Source organism: Xyrauchen texanus, chromosome 1 (genome assembly GCF_025860055.1).
Source record: "Xyrauchen texanus isolate HMW12.3.18 chromosome 1, RBS_HiC_50CHRs, whole genome shotgun sequence".
Taxonomy (NCBI): Eukaryota; Metazoa; Chordata; class Actinopteri; order Cypriniformes; family Catostomidae; genus Xyrauchen; species Xyrauchen texanus.
This window is the reverse complement of record NC_068276.1, coordinates 64,560,973-64,583,530: the sequence shown is the minus strand read 5'-3', so window position 1 is coordinate 64,583,530 and position 22,558 is coordinate 64,560,973. Positions and strand designations below refer to the sequence as shown.

Genomic DNA, 22,558 nt, shown 5'->3' with positions numbered 1-22,558 from the left:
GAACAAAAATTTTATATGACTCGAAAGAATGAGTCTCAGAGAGGGATTCATTCATTTGACACAGGACAGCCGCATATGATCTGTACAGATAACACAAATGATTAGTTCATGTCCAGAGTCTGTGTTCTACGGAGCCCCTAAAGGATCAAGATAGTGGGCAAAACATTAGTTGGATGGGGAAAAAAAATAGCAAATGCTTTTGCGTTTTCTTGAGAATTTTTGTGTTCTCTCACAAAATGTGCATCATAAAGACCGTCTTCTGCAATCTCTCTTATGAGTATTCCAGCATTATTCCAGCTTTTGAGTTCAAAAGAAAATAAAGACAACATTACAACAATATTGCCTCCTGCACATTACTCAAACATGTTCAATAAGAACAGCAGACAGACCGTAGATTAATAGAGAAGTTGAGAGCGATCTGAGAGCTCAAGATGGAGAGAGTCTATTTAAAGATACAGCACATACAACACCAACTCACGGAAACAGAAATATGTCTGATTCAACAGACAATCCAAAGATTATTACTATAAAATAAGATACAAGTATATAAAATATGAAGAGATGAAACACATCAAAGTCACAACATGTACACAAGTCCATCATCTTTCACATGAACACAGACAGATGCATTTGATCTGTAACACACAGTAATAACTGCAGTCTTCACTCTCATCATCACTATAACACCAAACATTATTTATATATGAACAGAATAAAGAATACATGAACACTGAGACAGTAAATCTACAGTATAGACCTGTGCACCCACATCACCATCATGTGTTTCACACACACAGAAATAACAGAAGATAATATAGAATATAATAAAATACTCACAGAGTATAAGAGGCAGCACACTCGACTCCATACTGTCACTTTAATGATCAGTTTAACCTGTGCTGTCTGTCTAAAACAAACCCTTCCTGTGTTCAAACGTCATTTCACAATTCAGAGACAAAAGGGAAGAAAGACAAGACTCTACAGACCAATGCACGCACAACACACAATAAGATATTTAACTTCTCTTTTCCTACATTCAAGCTGTTGAAGATGTTCCTCTTTAATTTGATTAAAGACTTGAACATGAACATCTAAACACACACATGCAAATCATGTCGACTGAATCAGACACACAAGTGACTCTGCAGTGAATTAAATTCAGACTGTCTGTGATTCACAATAAGATTTAAAACATGTTCATTTCTCCTCTAAAGCAGGTCTGAAGCGTAACAGTGAGAAGTGGAGCAACATTCGGGTCTTTCTGAACACATAATGATTTATATGTTGGTAAATGAACTGAATCTGCTGCTGTGAATCTTTTGATCTTCTGCTGGAATTTGGAGCTTCATGAAATCAAAGATGCAGAAATCAATAAATATTAATAAATATTGTGTGTTGTTCCTCACACGCTGGTTACACAAGGAATTAAAAATAAATTGATGTGAATCAAGAGATGCAGAAATGTATTAATATTTGTTGTTCCTCCCATCAGGGCCGTAGCTAGTGGGGTCAAAGGTGGTAATGATTCTAGCGGCCCACAGGTCCAGGGGCCCACATCAAATTCTGAATGGTATTTTGTAACAGGAAAGGGGCCCAGAGCAATATAAGGGGGCCTGATGTTCCTCCCACACTGAAACTGCAGAAGTCAAACCACAACTATGAGCTCATCTCTTTTATTAAACCACTAAAACAAAATTAATATAAAATAAATATATGAACACAATCAGAGTAAGTTAAAATCAAATCAAACTTTAATCACAGTAGTTTTCACACTGATAATGATAAATGGGACGATAGTTTTAAAAATAGATTTATAGCGTGTATGATTCATATTCATTGTAAAGAGCACATGGTTACTGTGCAACAAAAATCCCATAATAACCAGGAAACATTAACTCCAGGTTGCTCTGAGTCCGGGGGATTATCCATGTAATAAGTGCACTATAAGTCACTGTGGCAGGGCGGAGGCGGGGCGGGTCATGATCATACACACCCGGCCCCTTATCAGGCTGATCAAGCCTCCGAGAGGGATAAAGGCCGACTGAGGAGGATTGTGCAGGAGAGAGAGATCGTTTACGGACATGTCCGTGGGGGGCGGCTGTGGCTCTGTTGGTAGAGCGGGTCAGCTGCCAATCGCAGGGTTAGTGGTTCGATTCCTGGCCCACACGACTCCACATGCTGAAGTGTCCTTGGGCAAGACACTGAACCCCAAGTTGCTCCCAATGGCAGGCTAGCGCCTTGCATGGCAGCTCTGCCACCATTGGTGTGTGAATGTGTGTGTGAATGGGTGATTGGGAAACAGTGTAGAGCTATATAAGTGCAGACATTTACCATGTGTGTGTTTGTGTCTGTTTTATATTAAAAATATTATTTATATTGTCAAGCCGATTCTCGCCTCCTCCTTTCCATTGATCCCTTTACAGGCACTTTGGATAAAAGAAGCGTCTTTTGAACATTTTGACATTTTGAACATTGAGCTTTAAATATATTCTCAATAGACCATTATCACACTTCCTGTTTCCGGAATGTTAGAAATCATTGAAGCAATGCACTGGTACTTCCGGTTTACACGGGTTACCTAGAGAATCTATATCCGCATCCTCTCGCAGGCGTTATTGCAGCATACCGGGCAGTACTTCAAAACAAACACAGCCGTACCTTAGTTTCCACGATTTCCCAAAAGATGAACTGCTACGGAGAGCATGGCTGAGATTAATAAGGAGGGATGAAGGTCCGTCTTTTAATATACTTCGTGGTAGCACGATTGTGTGCAGCTTCCACTTCGAAAGCGATCATGTTTACGTCTCAAAAAGTGTCAGGATTAGACTGAAAAACGGTGCTATGCCACACCGATTTCCCTGGAATAACTGGGGGGAGGCTCAGGTGTCTCGACAGTCAGTTTTCGACCGGGTTAGTGCACGTCTAGTAGACGTTCGTGAAGATAGCGCTTCTCAGGCTAGTGAAGTTTCTGCTGTGGATAAACAACCCACAACAGATCACAACTACACGTGCGACCCCTATGAACAACCTGCTGCTTAATGTCCAACTACCAAGACCCTCTGGATGTGAATGATGTACGGGTGTGAAACTCTGGAAACAGGCCAATTTGTTATGAATTTTTATTTAAAGTTCATTGCCAACAATTTTACAGTTTTACATTTTTACATTTAGTATATAGGCCTATTGAAAATAGCATTTTGAGTGAAAAAGAATACAGTGATATCCATGTAATGATAAAATAATATGTATATAAATACAATAATATGTATATAGTACAATGTGAATTAGGCTATATTAAAAAGTAATAGCAATAATAAAAATCATATAATAACGAAAATAATAAAAAGTAAAAAGAGTCTCTACCAGTGTATTTAGTGTGTGTGTGTGTGTGTGTGTCTTTGCAGCTTTATTTGCATTTTCAGGTTTCCATATATGTGTTAAAAAAGAGCAGGTCAAGTTTATCCTTCATTTCTATGATCAGGAGTTCATCTAGCCCAATTCTCTCAACTGTGAGGTCACTTTTGTAGATGTGATAAAATCACACCATGGTAAACCAGTTATTGCCAACTGGCCCTGGACTTGCCAGAAATACTTGTTGTTTTCAGTTTAGCCTGACCAGCGATGAACGTAATATGAGTCACATCCATTATACTGTCAACATTTGGGCATTTGACTTCAGCTAACCCAAAGGGAGGATTTGCAGCTGGGTCGTATACCGTAGCATCAGGGCTAGCAGCAAGGTAAGGGACATCAGGATGCACAACAAATCCAGAAGATCATTTACAGTATGTTTCGAAACCAAACCCTATTCACTACAAATCCCATTAAACTCGATGAATATAGAATTATAATATCTGTATAAAAGTACTTTTTATTATTTGATATTTTGTATTATTTCATTTATTTTATAATTATATATTCATTGAGTTTAATAGATTTATAGGGATAATTGAATCTGTAAAAAAGGACTGAACGTGTTCTCCCAAAAACAAGTCTTGTGCTATATGAAGAATAATATTCAGAGTGTTTTGCAGTTGGTTTCATGTCTGTAGCTCAAACGGTCGTTGAGTTTAATGGAATTAGAATATTACAAACATTTATATTTATTTGAACATATAGAATGTAAATTCTAGAGTCTTGTGTCATGAAAGAGATATTTTTAAGAACATTTTGTATTTTTTGTGATGTCATAATATCAAATGATTGAATTGTTTAAATGATTTATAGGACTTTAGCTTTGTGCTAAGCAAAGAAAATCTATTCATTCATGTCCAGATTGGTTTGGCTTGAAAATGTGATTTGCACGGAGAGTTTAATGAGAATTATTCTGAATGTCAAACGAATGATCAAACTGTAAATATAAAAAAATAAAAAACTATGACAGCAACGGTAAGAAACCTGAGCACAAACGAACAGTCAGAAAATGAGCGCATTGGACGAGATGAGGTAAATGCACGACTGACGTCACAGATCCGGGAGATCATTTTCTTATTTCTATTGTTTCTTTCAACAGCACAAACCGCCACAAACGAATGACACCAGTTTGGATCGATCGGAGCGAGATGGGGTGGAGAGTGACGTCACGCAGCCAAAAAAGATGCTTAATATCTCAAACACCAAACCAGCACAAACAAATGAAATAGTTTTGGTGATTATTTAATTTTATGGGGGTGCCAACTTCACAGAGTTATCTTCTCTCACTAAAGAGTCGATCGATGTTTAAACGGCAGTTGTGTTTCATTTCAATAAATGAGCGGGAGAAGAAAGGCAAGAAAAATGATCCGAACTTTTGCATGTAAAGGCATTTAACGGCATTCTCTCATTACATGTTGACGTCAAGACTGGATAAAAAACATCTCAAAATCTCATGGAAATCCAGTTTTGTCTTGTCACGTGTCTTTTTTAATTAATGAGCTGATCATTGATTGATTTCAGCGTTTCTTCTACATGTAAATGTGTGTATTTTAAAATAAACTTGATCAATTCTTGCAGGTTTTTTTCTTTCGGTGATTAAAAACTTGAGCATAAGTTGCATCGACTCCAGCACTGCCACCTAAAAGACACAAATGAATAATAATAATAAAGTAAAAAGCTTCAGCTGTATTTGGCACATTCAGCGTGATCATTTGAACTGTAATTGTGACTTTTGAATGATGATATTATATGTGTGTTTCTCTCACCTCTGTCTGTGTTCTGCTTCAGATCAGAGTAAACAGTGTCTTCACACTCACTGCTTTTCCCTGATAGTGAACAACAGAGAGTCATAAACAACATCTTACTCATTATACAGATCAATAATAATTCATAATCTATGACACTATTAAGAGGATACAGCAGATACAAAACCTGACACACTCAAAACATGTATGTGTGTGTATTTTATTGAACATCAGATGTGGCCTGTAATCTTTATAAACTGTATGTGATATTAAATTATAATATTAAATGTTTTCTGATTTACCTCTTTGATTGTCCTCAGTTTTCATCTCAATTAAAACATCTCTTTTTCCAGCATCTACCAAAGAAAATAACAGAAAATATCAGTTTTGACCGTTCTCAAACATTACTGTTGTTGTTCTGTTGTTTGATCGTTACAATGAAAACCTTTAATATGTGAACTCAGTCTCTTTATCATGTTATTCTGCTCCCCAATATTATCTGATTATAAATGATGTCTTTAGAGCTATTAGATCGGCTTATTAAAATCCAAGTCAAACAACTTGTTAAACACTGATATACAGAAGGATCTGTCCCAAAACACAGTGAGCGTCCTGCAGAGGCAACATTTTAATCATAGGCGCGGTCACGACTCGAAAGCTGTTTTAAAATGTAGTAACATGGCGACACTCAGACCCGCAACCACCCAAATCACCAGATGAGTAGATGAACCGCCTGAGACTGGAGAACACAACAGACACATTTATTAATATTTTATTATTGCAAAGATCTCAGAATAACTCACTGGAATAAACTCTCACCTGTGACTGAGATCCAGCTCTCGGGTGACTGTCCTCTCTCTCCGTGTTTGTACACCCAAAACACACCAGCTATTGGAGGAGAGAACAGAGTTATAGAGACAATTAATGGATGGGGATTATTAGGAGGCCATGATTGAGAAGGGCCAATGGGGGAATTTGGCCACATAGAGTCAGAACCTCCATTTAACATCTCATCCGAAAGATGGTGCATTTTTACAGTATAGTGTGCCCGTCATTATACTGGGGCATTGGGATCCACACAGACCAGAGGGTGAGCGCCCCCTGCTGGACTCCCTAATACCTCTTTCAATTATGCTGCCTCTTAAAATATCTGTATTGCCCAAATTTCTAAGGTATCATCGTATGTATCCTTCCCCGCATAGGTGATCCCAGAATGTACCGTGATGAGCTTGTCGGGAAAATAATTCAAGATGGCGGACGAAGCAAGAGAAATTTATATTTCTAAATATACTTATAATCTATTCACTACGGAAAACTATCGATAAATAACAGTTTAATATGAAACAAAACTGACTGTTTTAACAACAATGCGTGGGTGCGGTGTGTATTTATCCTCATTAGGAGAGGATTTATTTTACCTTTATCCACAGATATCTTGTTTTTATAACACTGAGACTATGTGAAACTATCTAAACATTTCTCTGTTTGACTTCATTTGGTGGTGAACATTAGGATTGATCAAACAATACTATGAACAAACCTTTGTTGTGTTTGTATCTCCACAGCAGGATCAGTGAGATGAGGAGTAACACGGCGACACTCAGACCCACAACCACCCAAATCACCAGATGAGAAGATGAACCGTCTGAGACAGGAGAACACGACAGACACATTTATTCATATTTTATTATTGCAAAGATCTCAGAATAACTCACTGGAATAAATGTCACCTGTGACTGAGATCCAGCTCTCGGGTGACTGTCCTCTCTCTCTGTGTTTACAGGAGTAGAAACCCTCATGTGACTTTGAGACAGTAGGGATGCTCATCTCTCCTGTCGTCTGTTTCTGGAGGAGTGATCTATCTTTATAGAAATCAGCTGTGAGGATTGAGGAGTTTGTAGATCGATGTAAACAGTGTAGAGTCAGAGTATCTCCCTCAATCACAGGATGAACAGAACTCTCCAGAATCACATCACCATCTACACAACAGAGGAAATGGAGAAACAGCAGGAAGAAGTTTAAGCACATATTTAAAGTCACATATTCAGCTCTGTTTTAAGTATCATGACACTATATCTGCTGTTATATAGACTCACCATGTACTGTGATGATAATATGAGGACTGTGTTCTCCAGATTGAGACTCACACCAGTACACTCCAGTGTCAGATGTTTTAAGGGAGCTGATTTCACATGTAGATCCTGTAGATGAACAATCTTTCATTCTCTCACTGTCTGTGTATCTTCTCACTGTCCATCCAGTGGAGTTATTGTGATCCTCACAGTTCAGAGAGAGAGCGTGAGATGAGAAGTGTTGACTTCTGCTGGGACTGATGATCAGAGACACTGAGGGACGTTGAGCTGAAATGAAGTTCAAACAATTACTGCAAGATAAATCCCTGTAGAAACTTATAGGTGAAAAATCGACATGAAAACTGAGAATGATTCAGAGCAAAGACTCCAGGATAGGAGTGATCATGTGGATCAAGATCTGGTCACGATTTCAGCTTCTGAGATTTGAATGAAATGGAGCAAAATTGGGGATTAAGAAATTCACCAAAAGAGCACAACAGCAGCCAGGGCTGGACTGGGAAGAGAAATCGGGATTTTACATAGCAACTGTCCCAACTGTTGAGCTGGTGGGGGGGTCCTTTTCTGCATATTGCGGCAGCGTTTTGTTGTCCATTCTGTATAATACAGCGGCTCATTGTTACTTGGTTCTCCCGATGGCCATTCAACCCCTGCTTCGACTCACTGGGGTGGAGAGGGTGGGATATGCCAGATTACCCATCCAGCCCTGACAGCAGCCAAATCATGTTCAACATAAAAATAAATCAGGTATTAAGATAGAGATACAGAGATAACTTTACAAAACTGATGAGGGGAGCAGGGGTGGTTCACAGCACCCACCATTGATGTTTTGAATGTGCCACTTCTCTGTTGTTAAGGACATTTTTAGTAAAAAAAAAAAAATGGGGGCGAAAACTTGGCCCATCTTTATTTTATTGTGGGCCACTCAAAAGTAATTTCCTGGCTTTCTGGTCACATTGTCTTTAGGATCTCTAACACATTTTACAAACACAGTCACTGGTAATAAAATACAGTATGTTTTATCTCACCTGTGACACTGACCCACAATGCATCACTGTAGTATGTGTAGTAAACTGGTTCTCCTCTTCCAGCTCTACACCAGTACTGACCTCCATCAGACACTGAATCAATATGGACTCTGTAGGAGTTTGTTTCTGTCTTGTTTTTCTCAGAGTTCTGTGTGTGTTTGTACCAGTAAAAGTCCCATCCAGCGGTCTGAGTCATGTGACAGATCAGAGTCACCGTGTTTCCTGTCAGTGCAGCTCCTGCAGTATCTGATGTGAGTTCAGGATTGAGCTTTGAGTCTGTGGTGAAGAACATTTGGGTCATTAATAAACAGAGTTCATCTTCTGCTCGTCTTTACTACAGTAATTACTCACCTTCAGAGCTCCTGATAAACACTCAGAACAAACTGAATAAACTTTGCTTACATTGATAAACTCCACAAATGTTTCTTTCTTTATTTTTTTGTTTTTTAAACTCACTAAAAAATATCTCAAATCAGATAAAGTAAATCAGCACCTTTAACTGTTACTTGAACTGTGTTACTGAACTGTGTGTCGTAGTTTCCTCTTTGTGCTCTGCATCTGTACTGTCCTCCATCAGAGACTTTCACTGATCTGATTGTTTTAGTTCCTGCAGCATCACTGGATTCAGAGTTGACTGGATTGACTGAATCATCTTTAATCCAGCTGTATCTCCACTCAGTGTGTGTTTGTGTCTGTATGTCACATGTGAGAGTGACTGTCTCTCCTCTGAACACATGATGATCTGGATTTACACGCACTTCAGGTTTTGGTCTCTCTGTATAAAACACAAGTAAATATTCATCTATTTTACAATAATACAAGAATTAGACTGTAATCAGTTCATCTGAAGATTATGAAGATTTGAATCATTCAAATAAATGTAATAAGTTCAACAACACGCATTTCCACCTTTCCCCTTCTGTCGCTCTCTCAACGTTGTGTCAAAGAAGCGACACTAGGGGTCTCTCTTGAGTGCCGAATAAAAATATGAAAAAAGGCCAATGAGAAGTTGGCAGACGGTATTTGCATACCCCGCCCCCGGACATACGGGTATTTAAGCGGGCAAATAAGGTGATCGTATCACTCACATCACTGTAAATATTAAAATGTGACATCAAATTCTCTTTAATTGATATATAATTAAATGTGTATAATAATGATAAGATGCTTTTAACTGGTGTTTATTTTCTTACAGATGGATGAATATGTGAAAACTGAATTAATTCCTACATTTGAAGGTCTGTATTAATATATAATATTTTACAGGGTTCCTGAAGTCATTGCAAATAACTTTAAATAGCAACATAATGAACTGATCAGACTGATTTTAAAGTAAAGGACAGAAACATTTAAAGCAACAGTTCACCACAAACTATTCTGTCATCATTTACTCACCCTCAAACATGCCAAATATAAATCAAGTATATTATATATTATACTATATATTAAAGGTCGACCGATATTGGTTTTTTCAGGCCGATGCCGATCTTTTGAAATCCAGGTCGGCCGATGGCCGATTAATGCTGCCGATTTATTTTGGCCGATATGTGCTTGATTTTAACCTCTTATTTGAACCTTTTATTTGAAAGATAAAATGTAACACAAATATTTACTTAAGATAGACAACATTTCTCTACAAAAACATGTATTGAACACTTGACCAATCTGTACTTGTACACTTAAATTAAAAATGTATAATGTACAATTACACAAATATAAACGTTATATAGGCACAGTGATTTAATTTCAGGAAGGTCTACTAACATTACTGTTCAGGTGTGGTCTAAAAGTAATCAATTGTAAAATAACACTGCATAGTTTATCATAGATAGATTAATGCTTATTAATGCATAAGTTATTCATTCAAGAGCTGTAAGTGATTTTCTCTTTGCCTTTTGTTGTTTGCAGTAAAGATTCGCAGTAATGGCTCAATCGTCAGCATGTTCATTCCCCTTTAAGACCGAGTCTAATAGGCTCCTGATGCACCATATTTTCTCCCAACTATTTCCATAACTACGTCCATTTAAGACATAAAATGTTTTTGTGAATCTCCAAGCCGGTCGTTTTGACACATTTGTGTGTATAGTTGATCGTTTAGACGAAGTAACCTATACTTTGCTGGTCTCGTTGCGGTGTGTTTCGGAGCGCGCGCCGCCTTGGGAATGGTATCTCTTGCGCTTTTTTTATTATTAAACGCTTCCCGCAATTTAGCATCAGTAGCTAGACTGCATTTACAACAATCACCGATCGTGCTGATTCTGACGTTAAGTTTGAGTTTTAGGGAGAAATCTCAGTGCACCGCTGTGAAGGGAAGTTGTGCTAGACAGAATGCGGCGTATGTATAAATATTATTTTTATAATCTTTGGAAGGCGAAATCTAAAATAAAATCAGACTAATATCACAGATCTAAAGTGTAAACAGGCTACGTTTGAATGTTTCGTTCTGTCACTCATTAAACAGGGCTCGTGTTGTGCTCGCTGTGGCACCGCGTGAGAGAGATCTCTCTCTCTCTCTCTCTACTCTCTCTGTCCCTCTCTCTCTACTCTCTCTCTCTCTCTCTCTACTCTCTCTCTCTGTCCCTCTCTCCTCTCTCTCTCTCTCTCTACTCTCTCTCTCTCTCTCTGTGTTGTATGCTGGGAGCGAGTGAACGGAGTCTGGCGTGGGTGAGAGGTGTTGTTGAGTATTTTTTCCTTAATTTTCTTTTTTTCTTTCCTTTCCTCTCTTTTTTGAATTTAGTTTTATTAAGTGGTAGGATTATTTTGGCTGACTTCGGTCAGCGAGTGGGGAAAATGGGGACTAATGCGGGTGATTTCTCGCAACTGACTATCAGACATGGTTGCAAACGTATGCCTGATGCGTCTGTGTCAGTAGAGGATTGCCTGGTGGCCGTCAGCGCTGTAGTCGGCGGCATAAACATCAGGTCTGCCTCTCATATGAATAAGGCGATAGTCATTTTTTTGAGTCAAAGCCAAATGGTTAATGATTTAATAGAGAGCGGATTAACAATAAACAAAATGTTTGTGGCCGTTTTGCCTCTGTCGAGCCCATCAAAAAGTGTTGTTTTGTCAAACGTACCTCCATTTGTCAAAAATGAGAAGCTAGAGGAAATACTATTGCGATATGGTAAATTAGTGAGTCCCATTAAGATGATCACGCTTGGATGCAAAAATCCCCAACTTAAACATGTAATGTCTTTTCGGTGCCAGGTTTTCATGATTTTGAATTCTCAGAGCGATCCTTTGAACTTGTCGGCGAAACTAACTATCGAAGGGAAGGATTACACAATTTTTATAAGTTCTGAGTCCATGAAGTGCTTCATTTGTGGCGAATTCGGACACGTTCGACAGACTTGCCCGAATCGTAATAGAAATGGCGTTAATGAAGTTTTGGCTGATAATATGGTTGATGCTGGTGGGGCGCGAGGTTCTGACGTTGCGAACGCTGCGCCGTTACTACTTCCACAAGCCATCGCGGAGTCAGCGCCGAGTGGCTCGCTCGAGGATAATGGGGAAAGATTCCCGTCGGCTAATTCCAGCAATAGTTCCGTGGAGATAGCTCAGGTTGCCCAGGTAGCTGATGTCATACCTGTTGTCACACAGCCAGAGTTGAGTTCGGATCAGGCACATGTAAAAGATGCACATGAGGACGAATCACTCGAGGATGAACAACAAATACAACCCGAAGTAACGTTAAGTGATATTAAAATAAGTACTGATGAATCGATTGATCAGAGTCAAGGAGATAATGTTTCGCAAGAAGTGGATTTCGATAAAGATGACGAGGAACTATATGATGGGAATGACATGATGGACTTGGAAAATATCTCTGAAGGTAGGACTAAACTTTACTCATTACAGCAGATAAATACCTTCCTTGACCACACAAAGTGGCTTCGCAAGCCCAGTATTGAGTCGTACTTTCCAGATTTGAAACTTTTTCTGATGTCTTGTACTGTAGCTATGCGGAAGGCAACGTTTGATGAGCTTGATAGACCAAAACGGTACCGCCTTAAGAAGATCCTTTGTAATGTAAGAAGTATGCTGAATTTACCAGGCAAAAAGTGATATGGCTAGCATGCAATTTTTTGGGTATTTTCTTTTTTTCTCTTTATGGCATCCATGAGAATTGGCACTTTAAATATTAATGGGTGTCGAGATGCTGTTAAAAGGTTTAGTCTTTTTGACTATATTATGATAAAGAGGGCTAGTATTAGGAAACTCATACAGATCCCAATAATCAAGTACAATGGCAGAGTGAATGGAAGGGGCAGGCTATATTAAGTCATGGTTCCAGTGTTAGCACAGGGGTTGCAATTCTCTTTGGGCCAGAGTATAAGGATCCTGCATCCTGTGAGTCCTGTGAGTGTTTTTGAATTGGTTCCTGGTCGAATGTTGCGTGTTGATATAACGGTTCATGGACTCAATTTTTCCCTATTTAATGTGTACGCTCCAAACATTGGTTCAGAGCGAATTTTCTTCTTTAAAAAATTGAAAACTGCGTTAAGTGATGTTTTGCAGGATAGAATGGTTGTTCTGGCTGGGGATTTTAATTGTACTATAAATCATACCTTAGATAGGAACCATGAAGAACCACATAAGCAGTCGTCAGAAGAACTTAAAACTGTGTTAACTTATCATTGTCTTGTAGATGTTTGGAGAGAAGCTTTCCCTCAGACCAAACAATATACCTGGTTGAAAGTAAACTCTAATATGATATCTGGAGCCAGACTTGATAGAATTTATGTGCAGAAAAGTGTTAGGGGTAGTTTTTTTAAGAGTTGTATTATGCCCACTGCTTTATCGGATCACCAGTACATGTCTGTTGAAGTTTCTACTGCACAGAGCACTTTTAAGCACTCGCTTTGGAAGTTTAATAGTAGACTTTTGCAAGATCACAACTTTGTGCACTCTTTCACCTTTTTTTGGGAGACGTGGAGAGAGAGTAAAATGCTATATAAGTCCCTAAGCCAATGTTGGGATATTGGCAAAACACAAATTAAACTTTTTTGTCAGAACTATATTGCCTATAATAAAAGTATCCTGGAAAGTACATTGAAACAGCTTGAACAAGACATCCTTTACACTGATGATAAAGCGGATGGTGTGGACACTGCTGAAATCCTCGAATGGAATACATTTCTCTTACGGAATCTCTTAGAAGAAATGGCCCAAGAGACACTTGTACGAGCAAGGTTTACCACCTTTAACAATATGGACGTTTCGACATCATCCTTTTTTAGTCTGGAGAAGAAGACTGTAAATAGGAAGATTTTATGTCATTTGAAACTTCCAGGAGGAGGAAAAGTGACTGATGATCGTGGAATCACGTCACATGCTTTATCTTTTTATGAAGAGCTTTACAAGGCTGAACACTGTGATGATGAAATGGCTGACATTCTTCTTCAAGATTTACCTCAACTTACGGAAGAGGAGAAATCTAGACTTGATTTACCTTTGACTTTTGCTGAACTGACTGTAGCTGTTCAGGAACTCTCTTCTGGCAAAGTTCCAGGATTGGATGGGTTGAATGCTGAATTTTACAAACAGTTTTGGTCGGTGATCAGAAAGGACCTGTTTTATGTCTTCTCGGAGTGTCTGGAAAGAGGCACATTACCTGTGAGCCTTCGGAGGGCCGTGATTACTTTACTACCCAAGAAGGGTGATCTTGGAGACATTAAAAATTGGCGCCCTGTGTCATTGCTCGGAGTTGACTATAAAATATTTTCCAAAGCTTTGACTAATAGACTCAAACTCTGTATATCTTCAGTGATTCATTTAGATCAAGCTTATTGTATTCCGAATCGATCTATTTTTGATAATCTTTTTTTGGTTCGAGACTTGATTTCCTTTGCTAAAGTGCATAAACTCGATGTAGGTTTGGTTTCTTTGGACCAAGAGAAAGCCTTTGATCGAGTTGATCATGGCTTTCTTTTTAAATGTTTTAATGCTTTTGGTTTTGGTTCATCATTTATTTCTTATGTTAAGCTCCTGTACACGGATGTATATAGCACACTAAAAGTAAATGGCACCCTTTTAAGACCATTTTCAGTTGGCAGAGGTATACGACAAGGGTGTGGCCTCTCAGGTATTTTCTATGCTATTGTTATTGAACCACTCTTGGCAGTTCTGAGACGTCAATTAAGTGGGATTTCTACAGTGTGTCCTTATAGTACAGATTTGGTAACGGCTAGATTAAGTGCATATGCTGATGACGTTACAGTGGTAATAAGGTCAGATGAGGATGTTAAGAATTTGGTAGCTTCTCTGGATGTATATCAAAGAGCATCTTTCTCAAGAATAAATTGGCAAAAGAGTACATCCTTTTTGCTGGGCAAATGGGAGAACGGAGGCCCACCAGTACTTCCTCAGCTCTGCTCTTGGAGCTTGGAAGGGTTTAAAGTGCTTGGGGTTTTTATGGGGATAGATCAATATAAGGAGAATAACTGGGAAGGTATACTTGATAAAGTGTCTGGCCGTCTGCAAAGGTGGAGGTGGATTCTCCCTAATTTGTCATATAGGGGTAGAGAACTTATAATTAATAACTTAGCTGCATCTATGTTGTGGCATCGTTTAAATGTACTTGATCCACCAAAATTTATTTAGCAACGTTTGCAGAAGATTTTTGTAGATTTTTTTTGGGACGGTCACCATTGGCTTCCCCCTGCAGTTCTTTACTTGCCAGTTACTGAAGGAGGTCAAGGGTTAATTGATGTGACCGCTAAAGTTAAAGCCATGAGGTTAAAAGTTGCTCAGACTTTGCTTTATTCTAAAGGGCATACACCATCATGGGTGTCATTTGGCCTGGCTTTGCTCAGAACTTTTGGCGGCTTTTCCCTTGATAAACAATTGTTTTTGATGTCTTCGTATAGTCGAAACGTTATAGGCCTATCTGATGTAAGATTCTATGCCTCAGTTTTAAATTCCTGGACTGTTTTTAAGGAATTTGGACGAGCAAATGACCATTTTGGCCTGAATGAGCCACTGTTTTATAACTCCTTTCTTGGTGGCAATGTTTGCATGTCTAATATCATTGTTAAAACATTTATAGATAAGGGTTTGACCACAGTTGCACATCTGATTGATATTGCTTACAGAAAATGGAGACCAGCAGCCGAAATTTGTGAACAGGTGGGATTCAGGTCTGTGAGGATGGTGGAACTTTTCATAAACAGTCTGAAAGCTGATTTTCCCTCCCAATTCCTCCATTTTGTAAATTGTTTCCTGTCTGGTGATTCGATGCAATGTTCTTTCCCTAATACTTGTGTCTCCAAGGGTTCTCACAGAGGATGACCAAGAGGGGAAGTTATTGAAATTTAAGGGGCTACAGGAGCTTGATTTTCAAGCTGTTGGAAAAAGAGAGTTTTATCAGATATGTGTAAAGACTGACTATTTTGGGAATATTATTCAGAGATGTGATACAAAATGGAGAGAGTATCTTATGGACTCTGATGATCTTGCCCCCTCTTGGAGACTGTTGTATAAAGGTCCCCTTCCAAAACGATCTGGGGATTTACAGTGGAGAATATTGCACTGTGTGTTACCTACAAATAGTTTTGTTTCTAAGTTTAATATGGCGGTTTTATCATTCTGCAATTTTTGTACTAAACCAGAGACTGTGTCCTAGGCTAGTATCACTGTTTACCTTATTGGAAAGAATACTTGGAAGCCTAGGTTTTTGTTTTAACAAGACATTCTTTATTTATGGATGTAAGTATTCAAAAACACACAGAGAACAGTGTACCTTGTCAAATTTTGCATGCGGGCAAGCTAAACTAGCCATTTGGAAGACTTGCAGAATGGCTGCTGAGGGGAGAAATATGAGCGCACTGAAAATGTTTACTGCCTTGGTTGAATCCAGAATCAGACTGGAACATAAATTCTATCAAATCACAAAAAACTTATTTGAATTTGAGTCTAAATGGTGTGTGAATGGTGCTTTATTGTCAGTATGTGAAGATGAAACTATAGTGTTTAATTGGTGATGTTTCATGGTTATTTTAAATTCTATTTTCTTATTTTCTATATTTTTATTTTTATTATTTTTTTTCTTTTTTGTATGTGCAGATTGTAGCAGTATGTCTACAGGGGTGAAATACATTGTATTTTAGTGTTTTAGTACATGTTTTAATAAAGAGTTGTAAAAGTCAAAGTCTCTCTCTGTCCCTCTCTCTCTCTGGTGCATGCTGGGAATTGGGAAGGGAATGCATGGGAGGGTGATCTAGGTGAGAGGGAAGTTTCAAAAATGTTCACTTTTTTGCTTTTTCTTGTTTTCGATTATTTTAATTGATAAAGAAAAAATACAAAGAAAATTATAAAAAAAAAAAAAAAACACTGAGTTTGTCTTCCGTGAGAGTTGTCTCGTGTCGGAGGTAGGGATGGCGTCAGGCCTGTCGCTCCGGCATGGGATTAGGTGTGTGACCCAGGCAGGTGTGCCTGTAGAGGATGTGTTGCTGGACGTGGCAGAGCGTGTGGGGCATGAGAACATCATTTCGGCGTCTCGGATGAACAAGGCCATTGTGGTATTTTTGAAGGAAGAGAATCTGGTTCATGGTTTGATCGAGAGCGGGATATCGGTAAGTGGCACTTTTGTTTCTGTTCAACCTTTAGTTTCAATCACGACGAAGGTGACGGTTTCTAACGTTCCGACTTTTATTCCTGATGCGGACATTGAGCGAGAGCTTTCTCGATTTGGAAAACTTGCCAGTGGAATTAGAACTGTTTCACTCGGTTGTAAAAATGCCGCTTTAAAACATGTGTTGTCGTTTAGGCGACAGGTGTACATGTTTTTAAATTAACCGACGCTGAATATCTCCTTTCGCTGTGTTTTTGAGGGCACGTCGTACATGATGTATGCGAGCAAGGGAGAGATGCGGTGTTTTGAGTGCGGGAGTATTGGACATGTTAGGCTGTCTTGTCCTCATAGAGCTGAACTTGAGAATGAAGCAGGCCCTAGCAATATTTCAGATAAGAGGAAGGAAAATGAAGTGCAAAAGAGTTGTGTACCAAATCCAAATGAAGCAGCAGTGGTGAATAATGAGGATCAGAATGTGGATTCAAACTTGAAGGAAGGAATGATAATAGAAGACCCGTCCCCTAATAATGAGAAAGATACAGAGGAAGCTTCTGGTAGTAAGACAAAACAAGGAAAAATGAAGAAAGTTAATGTTGTAACTGATGTGGCTGTTGAGGGAAGCACTGTGGTACAGGGGTCTGAGCAGGGTGATACTGTGGAGAGTTCAGAGAATACAAGCCAGACGAATGATGATGCAAGCGGTTTGAAAGGTGATGTTTTGGAAAGAGGAAAGATAGTATCTTTGATTAAAAAGGTGCAATAAGATATGGTTGATGAGGAAATGGATGACGATGGTGATGATGATGATGATGATGACGATGGTGGTGGGTTATCTGATTTCTCAGATGTGTCATATGTTTTACAATTAAGCTGTGAGCAGGTTTATTCACTATATGAATTAAATAAATTCCTGGACAAAACCTTTGGAAAACCTGTTGATGTACGGAATCATTTTTCTGATCTGAAGAGGTTTGAGACTTCTGTTCGTTATTGGCAGAGGAAGGTTGGAGAAGATGAACTCAGTTGGCGAAAGAGATTTAGTTTAAAAAAGTTTCTTGCAAAACTGCGAAGGGGTAAAACCCCTATAAAACGTAAATTCAAATAATTGAATCAATGGTTTACATATCACTCAGGATGACTTTACTACACTCTTCATATTTTTCTGTCTCTCTTTTCTATCTCTTTATAATTTCTATGGAGATGATAAGGGTAGCTTCTTTAAATATTAACGGAGGGAGAGACAGGAGCAAGAGAGCAATGGTGGCAGAATTAATTAATATTAAGAATGTAAGTGTTTCTTTTTTACAAGAAACACATACAGACTGTAATAATGAAGTAGAGTGGTGTAGATGGTGGGAGGGGGAGAGCGTCTTCAGTCATGGCTCAAATTTGAGTGCTGGAGTAGCTATTCTTTTCTCAAAAAATTTGAACCTGAAAATTTTGTCAACTGAAGAAATAGATAAGGGTAGAGTTTTAATGGTTGCTGGAGAAATAAATGATTTAAAATTTATTTTTATAAATGTTTATGCTCCAGATCGTGTGGAAGTGTTTAGGAAGTTGCAGAGTGCATTAAGAAAATGTGATAATGATTCTTGCATCATAATGGGTGGGGATTGGAATTGCACTACAAATTTTCTTTTAGATAGCAACAGAGAGGAGTCTCATCCAACTTCTAGTAATGCTCTTCAGAATATTATTGATGAATTTGAGTTGATGGATGTGTGGAGGAACATGAATAAGAGAATTAGACAGTATACATGGGTTAAAATACTAGTCTCTAATGTAACCGGAGCAAGATTAGATATAATATATATAAGTAAAACAAGTATGAATAGAGTATCCAATGCTAATATTTTCCCTAACGGTTTTTCGGATCATGATATTGCAACCATAGATTTTAACATTATTACTTTAGCACATCCAGGGTTTTACTGGCATTTCAATACTAAATTGCTGCAGGATAGTTCTTTTTGTGAAAAGTTTGGTGATTTTTGGAAATTGTGGCAGTTGAATAAAGGGAATTTTGAAAAAATATCAAAGAAATCATTGGTATGGAAAATGTGATGGATGTAAATGTTTTGGGTGTATCCAATGACTTAAGGAATAAGAAACTTGAATTAAGATCCATCTTAGAGGAAAGAGCGAAGGGCGCTTTAATTAGAGCAAGAATTTCTTCCATCAAGGAAATCGACTCTCCCACTTCTTATTTTTTTAATCTTGAGCGGAAAGTTGCACAACAAAAGCGCATACTTCACCTGCGCAAGGAAAATGGAACTTTAACATCAAATCCAACAGAAATGAGGAAAATGGCAATGGATTTTTATGCTGATTTGTATGGACATACTGACTGTGACTCTGAGAACATGGCACAATTATTACAAGGACTTCCAAAGTTGCAACCTGAGGATAAGAAAAAGCTTGACACCATGATCAGCCTTAACGAACTTTCAGATGCAGTTCAGCAACTCTCCACAGGGCGTGCGCCAGGAATAGATGGTTTGCCTGCTGAATTTTACAAGACTTTTTGGACTGTTTTAGGTGAAGATTTTTATGAAGTTTGTTGCGAATGTTTTGAAAAGGGAATGTTGCCAACTAGCTGTCAGAGGGCTGTGATCTCTCTCTTACCAAAAAATGGAGATCTAGGTTTTTTTTTAAAATTGGCGCCCTGTTTCTTTGATGTGCTCGGACTATAAAATATTGGCAAAAGTTTTAGCCAATAGGTTAAAAAAATACTTACATATTGTGGTCAAAGGAGAGCAAACTTATTGTATTCCGGGTCGTACAATCATGGACAATCTGTTTTTAATAAGAGATGTTATTGATGTGTCTATTAATGAAAATTGCAATGTTGGTTTTTTTGTCTATTGATCAGGAGAAAGCTTTCGATCGGGTGGGTCATGAGTACATTTTTAAAGACTTGGAATCTTTTGGGTTTGGGAATTGTTTTATTTCATGGATCCAATTGATGTATAAAGGGGCTTCAATAATGCTTAAGATGGGGAATGGTTTGACTTATCAATTGTGAAAATAGGTATTCGACAGGGGTGTCCTCTCTCAGGGCAACTCTATAGCCTAGCAATTGAGCCCCTGTTATGCAAATTAAGAAATGGATTAAGGTCCCAGGTGACCCAAGGGAGTCGAGATTTTTTGTGTCGGCTTATGCTGACGATGTAACTATTTTTGTCACTGGGCAAGAAGATATGCAAATATTATGTGAGAGTTTGGATGTCTACGAGAATGCGTCTTCAGCTAAAGTCAATTGGGGGAAAAGTAATGGTTTTATTGTGGGCCAGTGGGAAAATGGTGGGCCACCTCCACTTCCTGGGGGATTGCATTGGGGAAGAGAAGGTATTAAAATTCTTGGAGTGTTTTTAGGAGTAGAAAATTATAGAGAAAAGAACTGGGAGGGTTTGCTGGAGAAGGTGTCTGCTAAGTTGTCTAAATGGAAATGGCTATTGCCAGAGCTATCCTACAGGGGTTGAGTTTTGGTTACAAATAACCTGGCCGCCTCCATGTTATGGCACAGACTCAATGTTTTAGAGCCACCAGATGACATTGTTAAAAGTATCCAGAGGAAACTGGTGGAGTTATTTTGGTCAGGACAGCATTGGATTCCTGCAGCAGATCTGTATCTTCCAACTCAAGAGGGGGGACAAGGTTTGGTTGACGTAAGGAGTAGGATCAGCACCTTTCGATTACAGGAAGCTCAGAGACTGCTGTATGAGGAGGACGTGGGGTGGACGGATGTGGCATGTGCTCTGTTGAGAAGAACATCGAATCTGGGATACGACAAGCAGCTGTTTTTACTGAAAGTTAATGAACTGGATTTTAATCACTTGACTTCATTCTACCAATCAATGCTAAAAGTGTGGAACATGACGTTTTCTGTGAACAGAGAGATGTTGCGACCACAGGACTGGATTATGGGAGAACCCCTGTTTCATAACTCTTGGATACAAACAAACATTTTGTCTTCAAGCAGTGTGAGGAACTGTCTGGTCAGAGCGGGATGTACAAAGATCGAACATCTAAGTGATGGCAATGGGTGGAGGAAGGCAGATTCAATTCAGCACAGGACAGGAATACGTTCTTTACGTCTCTTGGATCGGATGTTGGAGGAAGTACACTCAGCGCTGCCTGGAGCCTGCAGAGAAGCACTGGGAGCGCCTTCGCAGGGATGGAGCTACAGATTTCCAGCATTACGGGTCTCTGCTGCACGGGAAAGGCCGGATGATGAGGATTCTTTTGTGTCCTTTAAAACTCCAGAGTTGGGATTATTTCAAGGCATTGGCAAAAAGGCATTATACATTGTGTGTGTTAAAGTGTCTCATAAAACTGTTTTGAGAAGGGTTAAAACATGGAGGTGGACAGAAGTGTTTGGGCCGGACTTCAGATGGTGCTGGAGATCTCTGTACAAACCTCCTATTGAGAAGCGTACTGCAGATTTACAGTGGAGACTGATGTATGGTATAATAGCTACGAACAGACACGTGGCGCACCTGAATCCAGAAGTAGGGAGGGAATGTCCTTTTTGTGGAACGGAGGAAACAGTTGATCACTTGTTTATCCAGTGTGAAAGGTTAAGAGATCTTTTTAACTTTTTAGAGGTTTGTTTTGAAAGCATGGGTGAGGAATTTTCTTGTCAAGTTTTTATTAGTGGTCCAAAGTACAAAGTCAGTGATCGAAGTAAAGTGGTTTTATTAAATTACCTTGTGGGAACAGCTAAGATGGCAATTTGGAAGACACGTAAAAACAGGATTTTGGGAACTGGTTCGGTTGATGCAGAGAGTGTTCTGAAAGGGATGGTGACTGCTCTAATTAAAATTGAGTATGCTTATTTCAAACTAGTTAATAATATTATGGATTTTTCTGCGATATGGTCAGTGGGAGGTTTTTTTAGGTGAGGTTGGGGAGGACGAAATGTTGGTTGTAAAGATGTAATGAAAGGGCTGCAATCTGTATTGATTGGATTGTGTTTTAATTTATTTTTAATTTATTTATATTTTTGCAGTTTTTTGGATGACATATTGGATTGACATATGATAAATGATAAAATAAATATGTTTTAAGCCTCTCTCTCTCTCTGCTCTCTCTCTCTCTCTGTGCCTCTCTCTCTGCTCTCTCTTTCTCTCTCTTTGTCTCTCTCTCTCTCTCTGTGCATGCGTGTGGGCGTGAGTGTTTGGTCGAGTGAGTGGAGTGTGACTTTGGAGAGTGGTTGCGGTTTTTCCTTTCATCTAAAGGTCTGTCAGGTTTAAATGTTCTTTTTTCCTCACACAGTTTTTTTACATCATCTTTCTCTGTTGTTGTTGTTGTTGTTGTTGTTTACTTTATTTGTACCCGTAGGTAAATTTGTTTTACAGTGCAATAACATTCTATGGCATCCAATACAAAAAACACAAAACACTACACTACACATAAGGACAGATAAATAAATACTCATAAACTTAGTGAAGTGCTCTCATAAAAGAAAGAAAGAAAGTGCTCTCAAGAGCATTTCATATGATCTTTTTAACGTCGTAAAATCATAAGACCCCTAGTACATATCTGAAAAACACCTCTACAATTTGTTAAGCATATCAATCGCATTTGTTACGAAGCTGCTTTTATATCTTTTCGTTCTACACCTAGGGACTTTATACCTCCTCGCAGACGGTAATAACTGAAACTCATTTCGCAGAGGGTGAGAGTCATCATTTAAAATTGAAAGGG

At 38.7% G+C, this 22,558-nt stretch overlaps 1 protein-coding gene across 2 annotated transcripts in view; it reads right to left on the bottom strand.

Moving 5' to 3' along the window:
• Positions 1-3,140: 3,140 nt before the first annotated feature.
• Positions 3,141-22,558, bottom strand: part of LOC127643013 (Fc receptor-like protein 3) — a 106,727-nt gene continuing 87,309 nt past the window's right edge. For both annotated transcript variants that reach the window (XM_052125533.1, XM_052125543.1), the window contains exons 7-15: positions 8,771-9,052; positions 8,278-8,553; positions 7,256-7,519; positions 6,890-7,138; positions 6,700-6,804; positions 5,979-6,047; positions 5,462-5,515; positions 5,181-5,240; positions 3,141-5,053 (exon numbers count right to left, since the gene is read on the bottom strand). In XM_052125533.1, the coding sequence (XP_051981493.1) occupies positions 4,980-5,053; positions 5,181-5,240; positions 5,462-5,515; positions 5,979-6,047; positions 6,700-6,804; positions 6,890-7,138; positions 7,256-7,519; positions 8,278-8,553; positions 8,771-9,052 (1,433 nt within the window). In that variant the 3' untranslated portion in view covers positions 3,141-4,979. The remainder of the gene's footprint in view (positions 5,054-5,180; positions 5,241-5,461; positions 5,516-5,978; positions 6,048-6,699; positions 6,805-6,889; positions 7,139-7,255; positions 7,520-8,277; positions 8,554-8,770; positions 9,053-22,558) is intronic.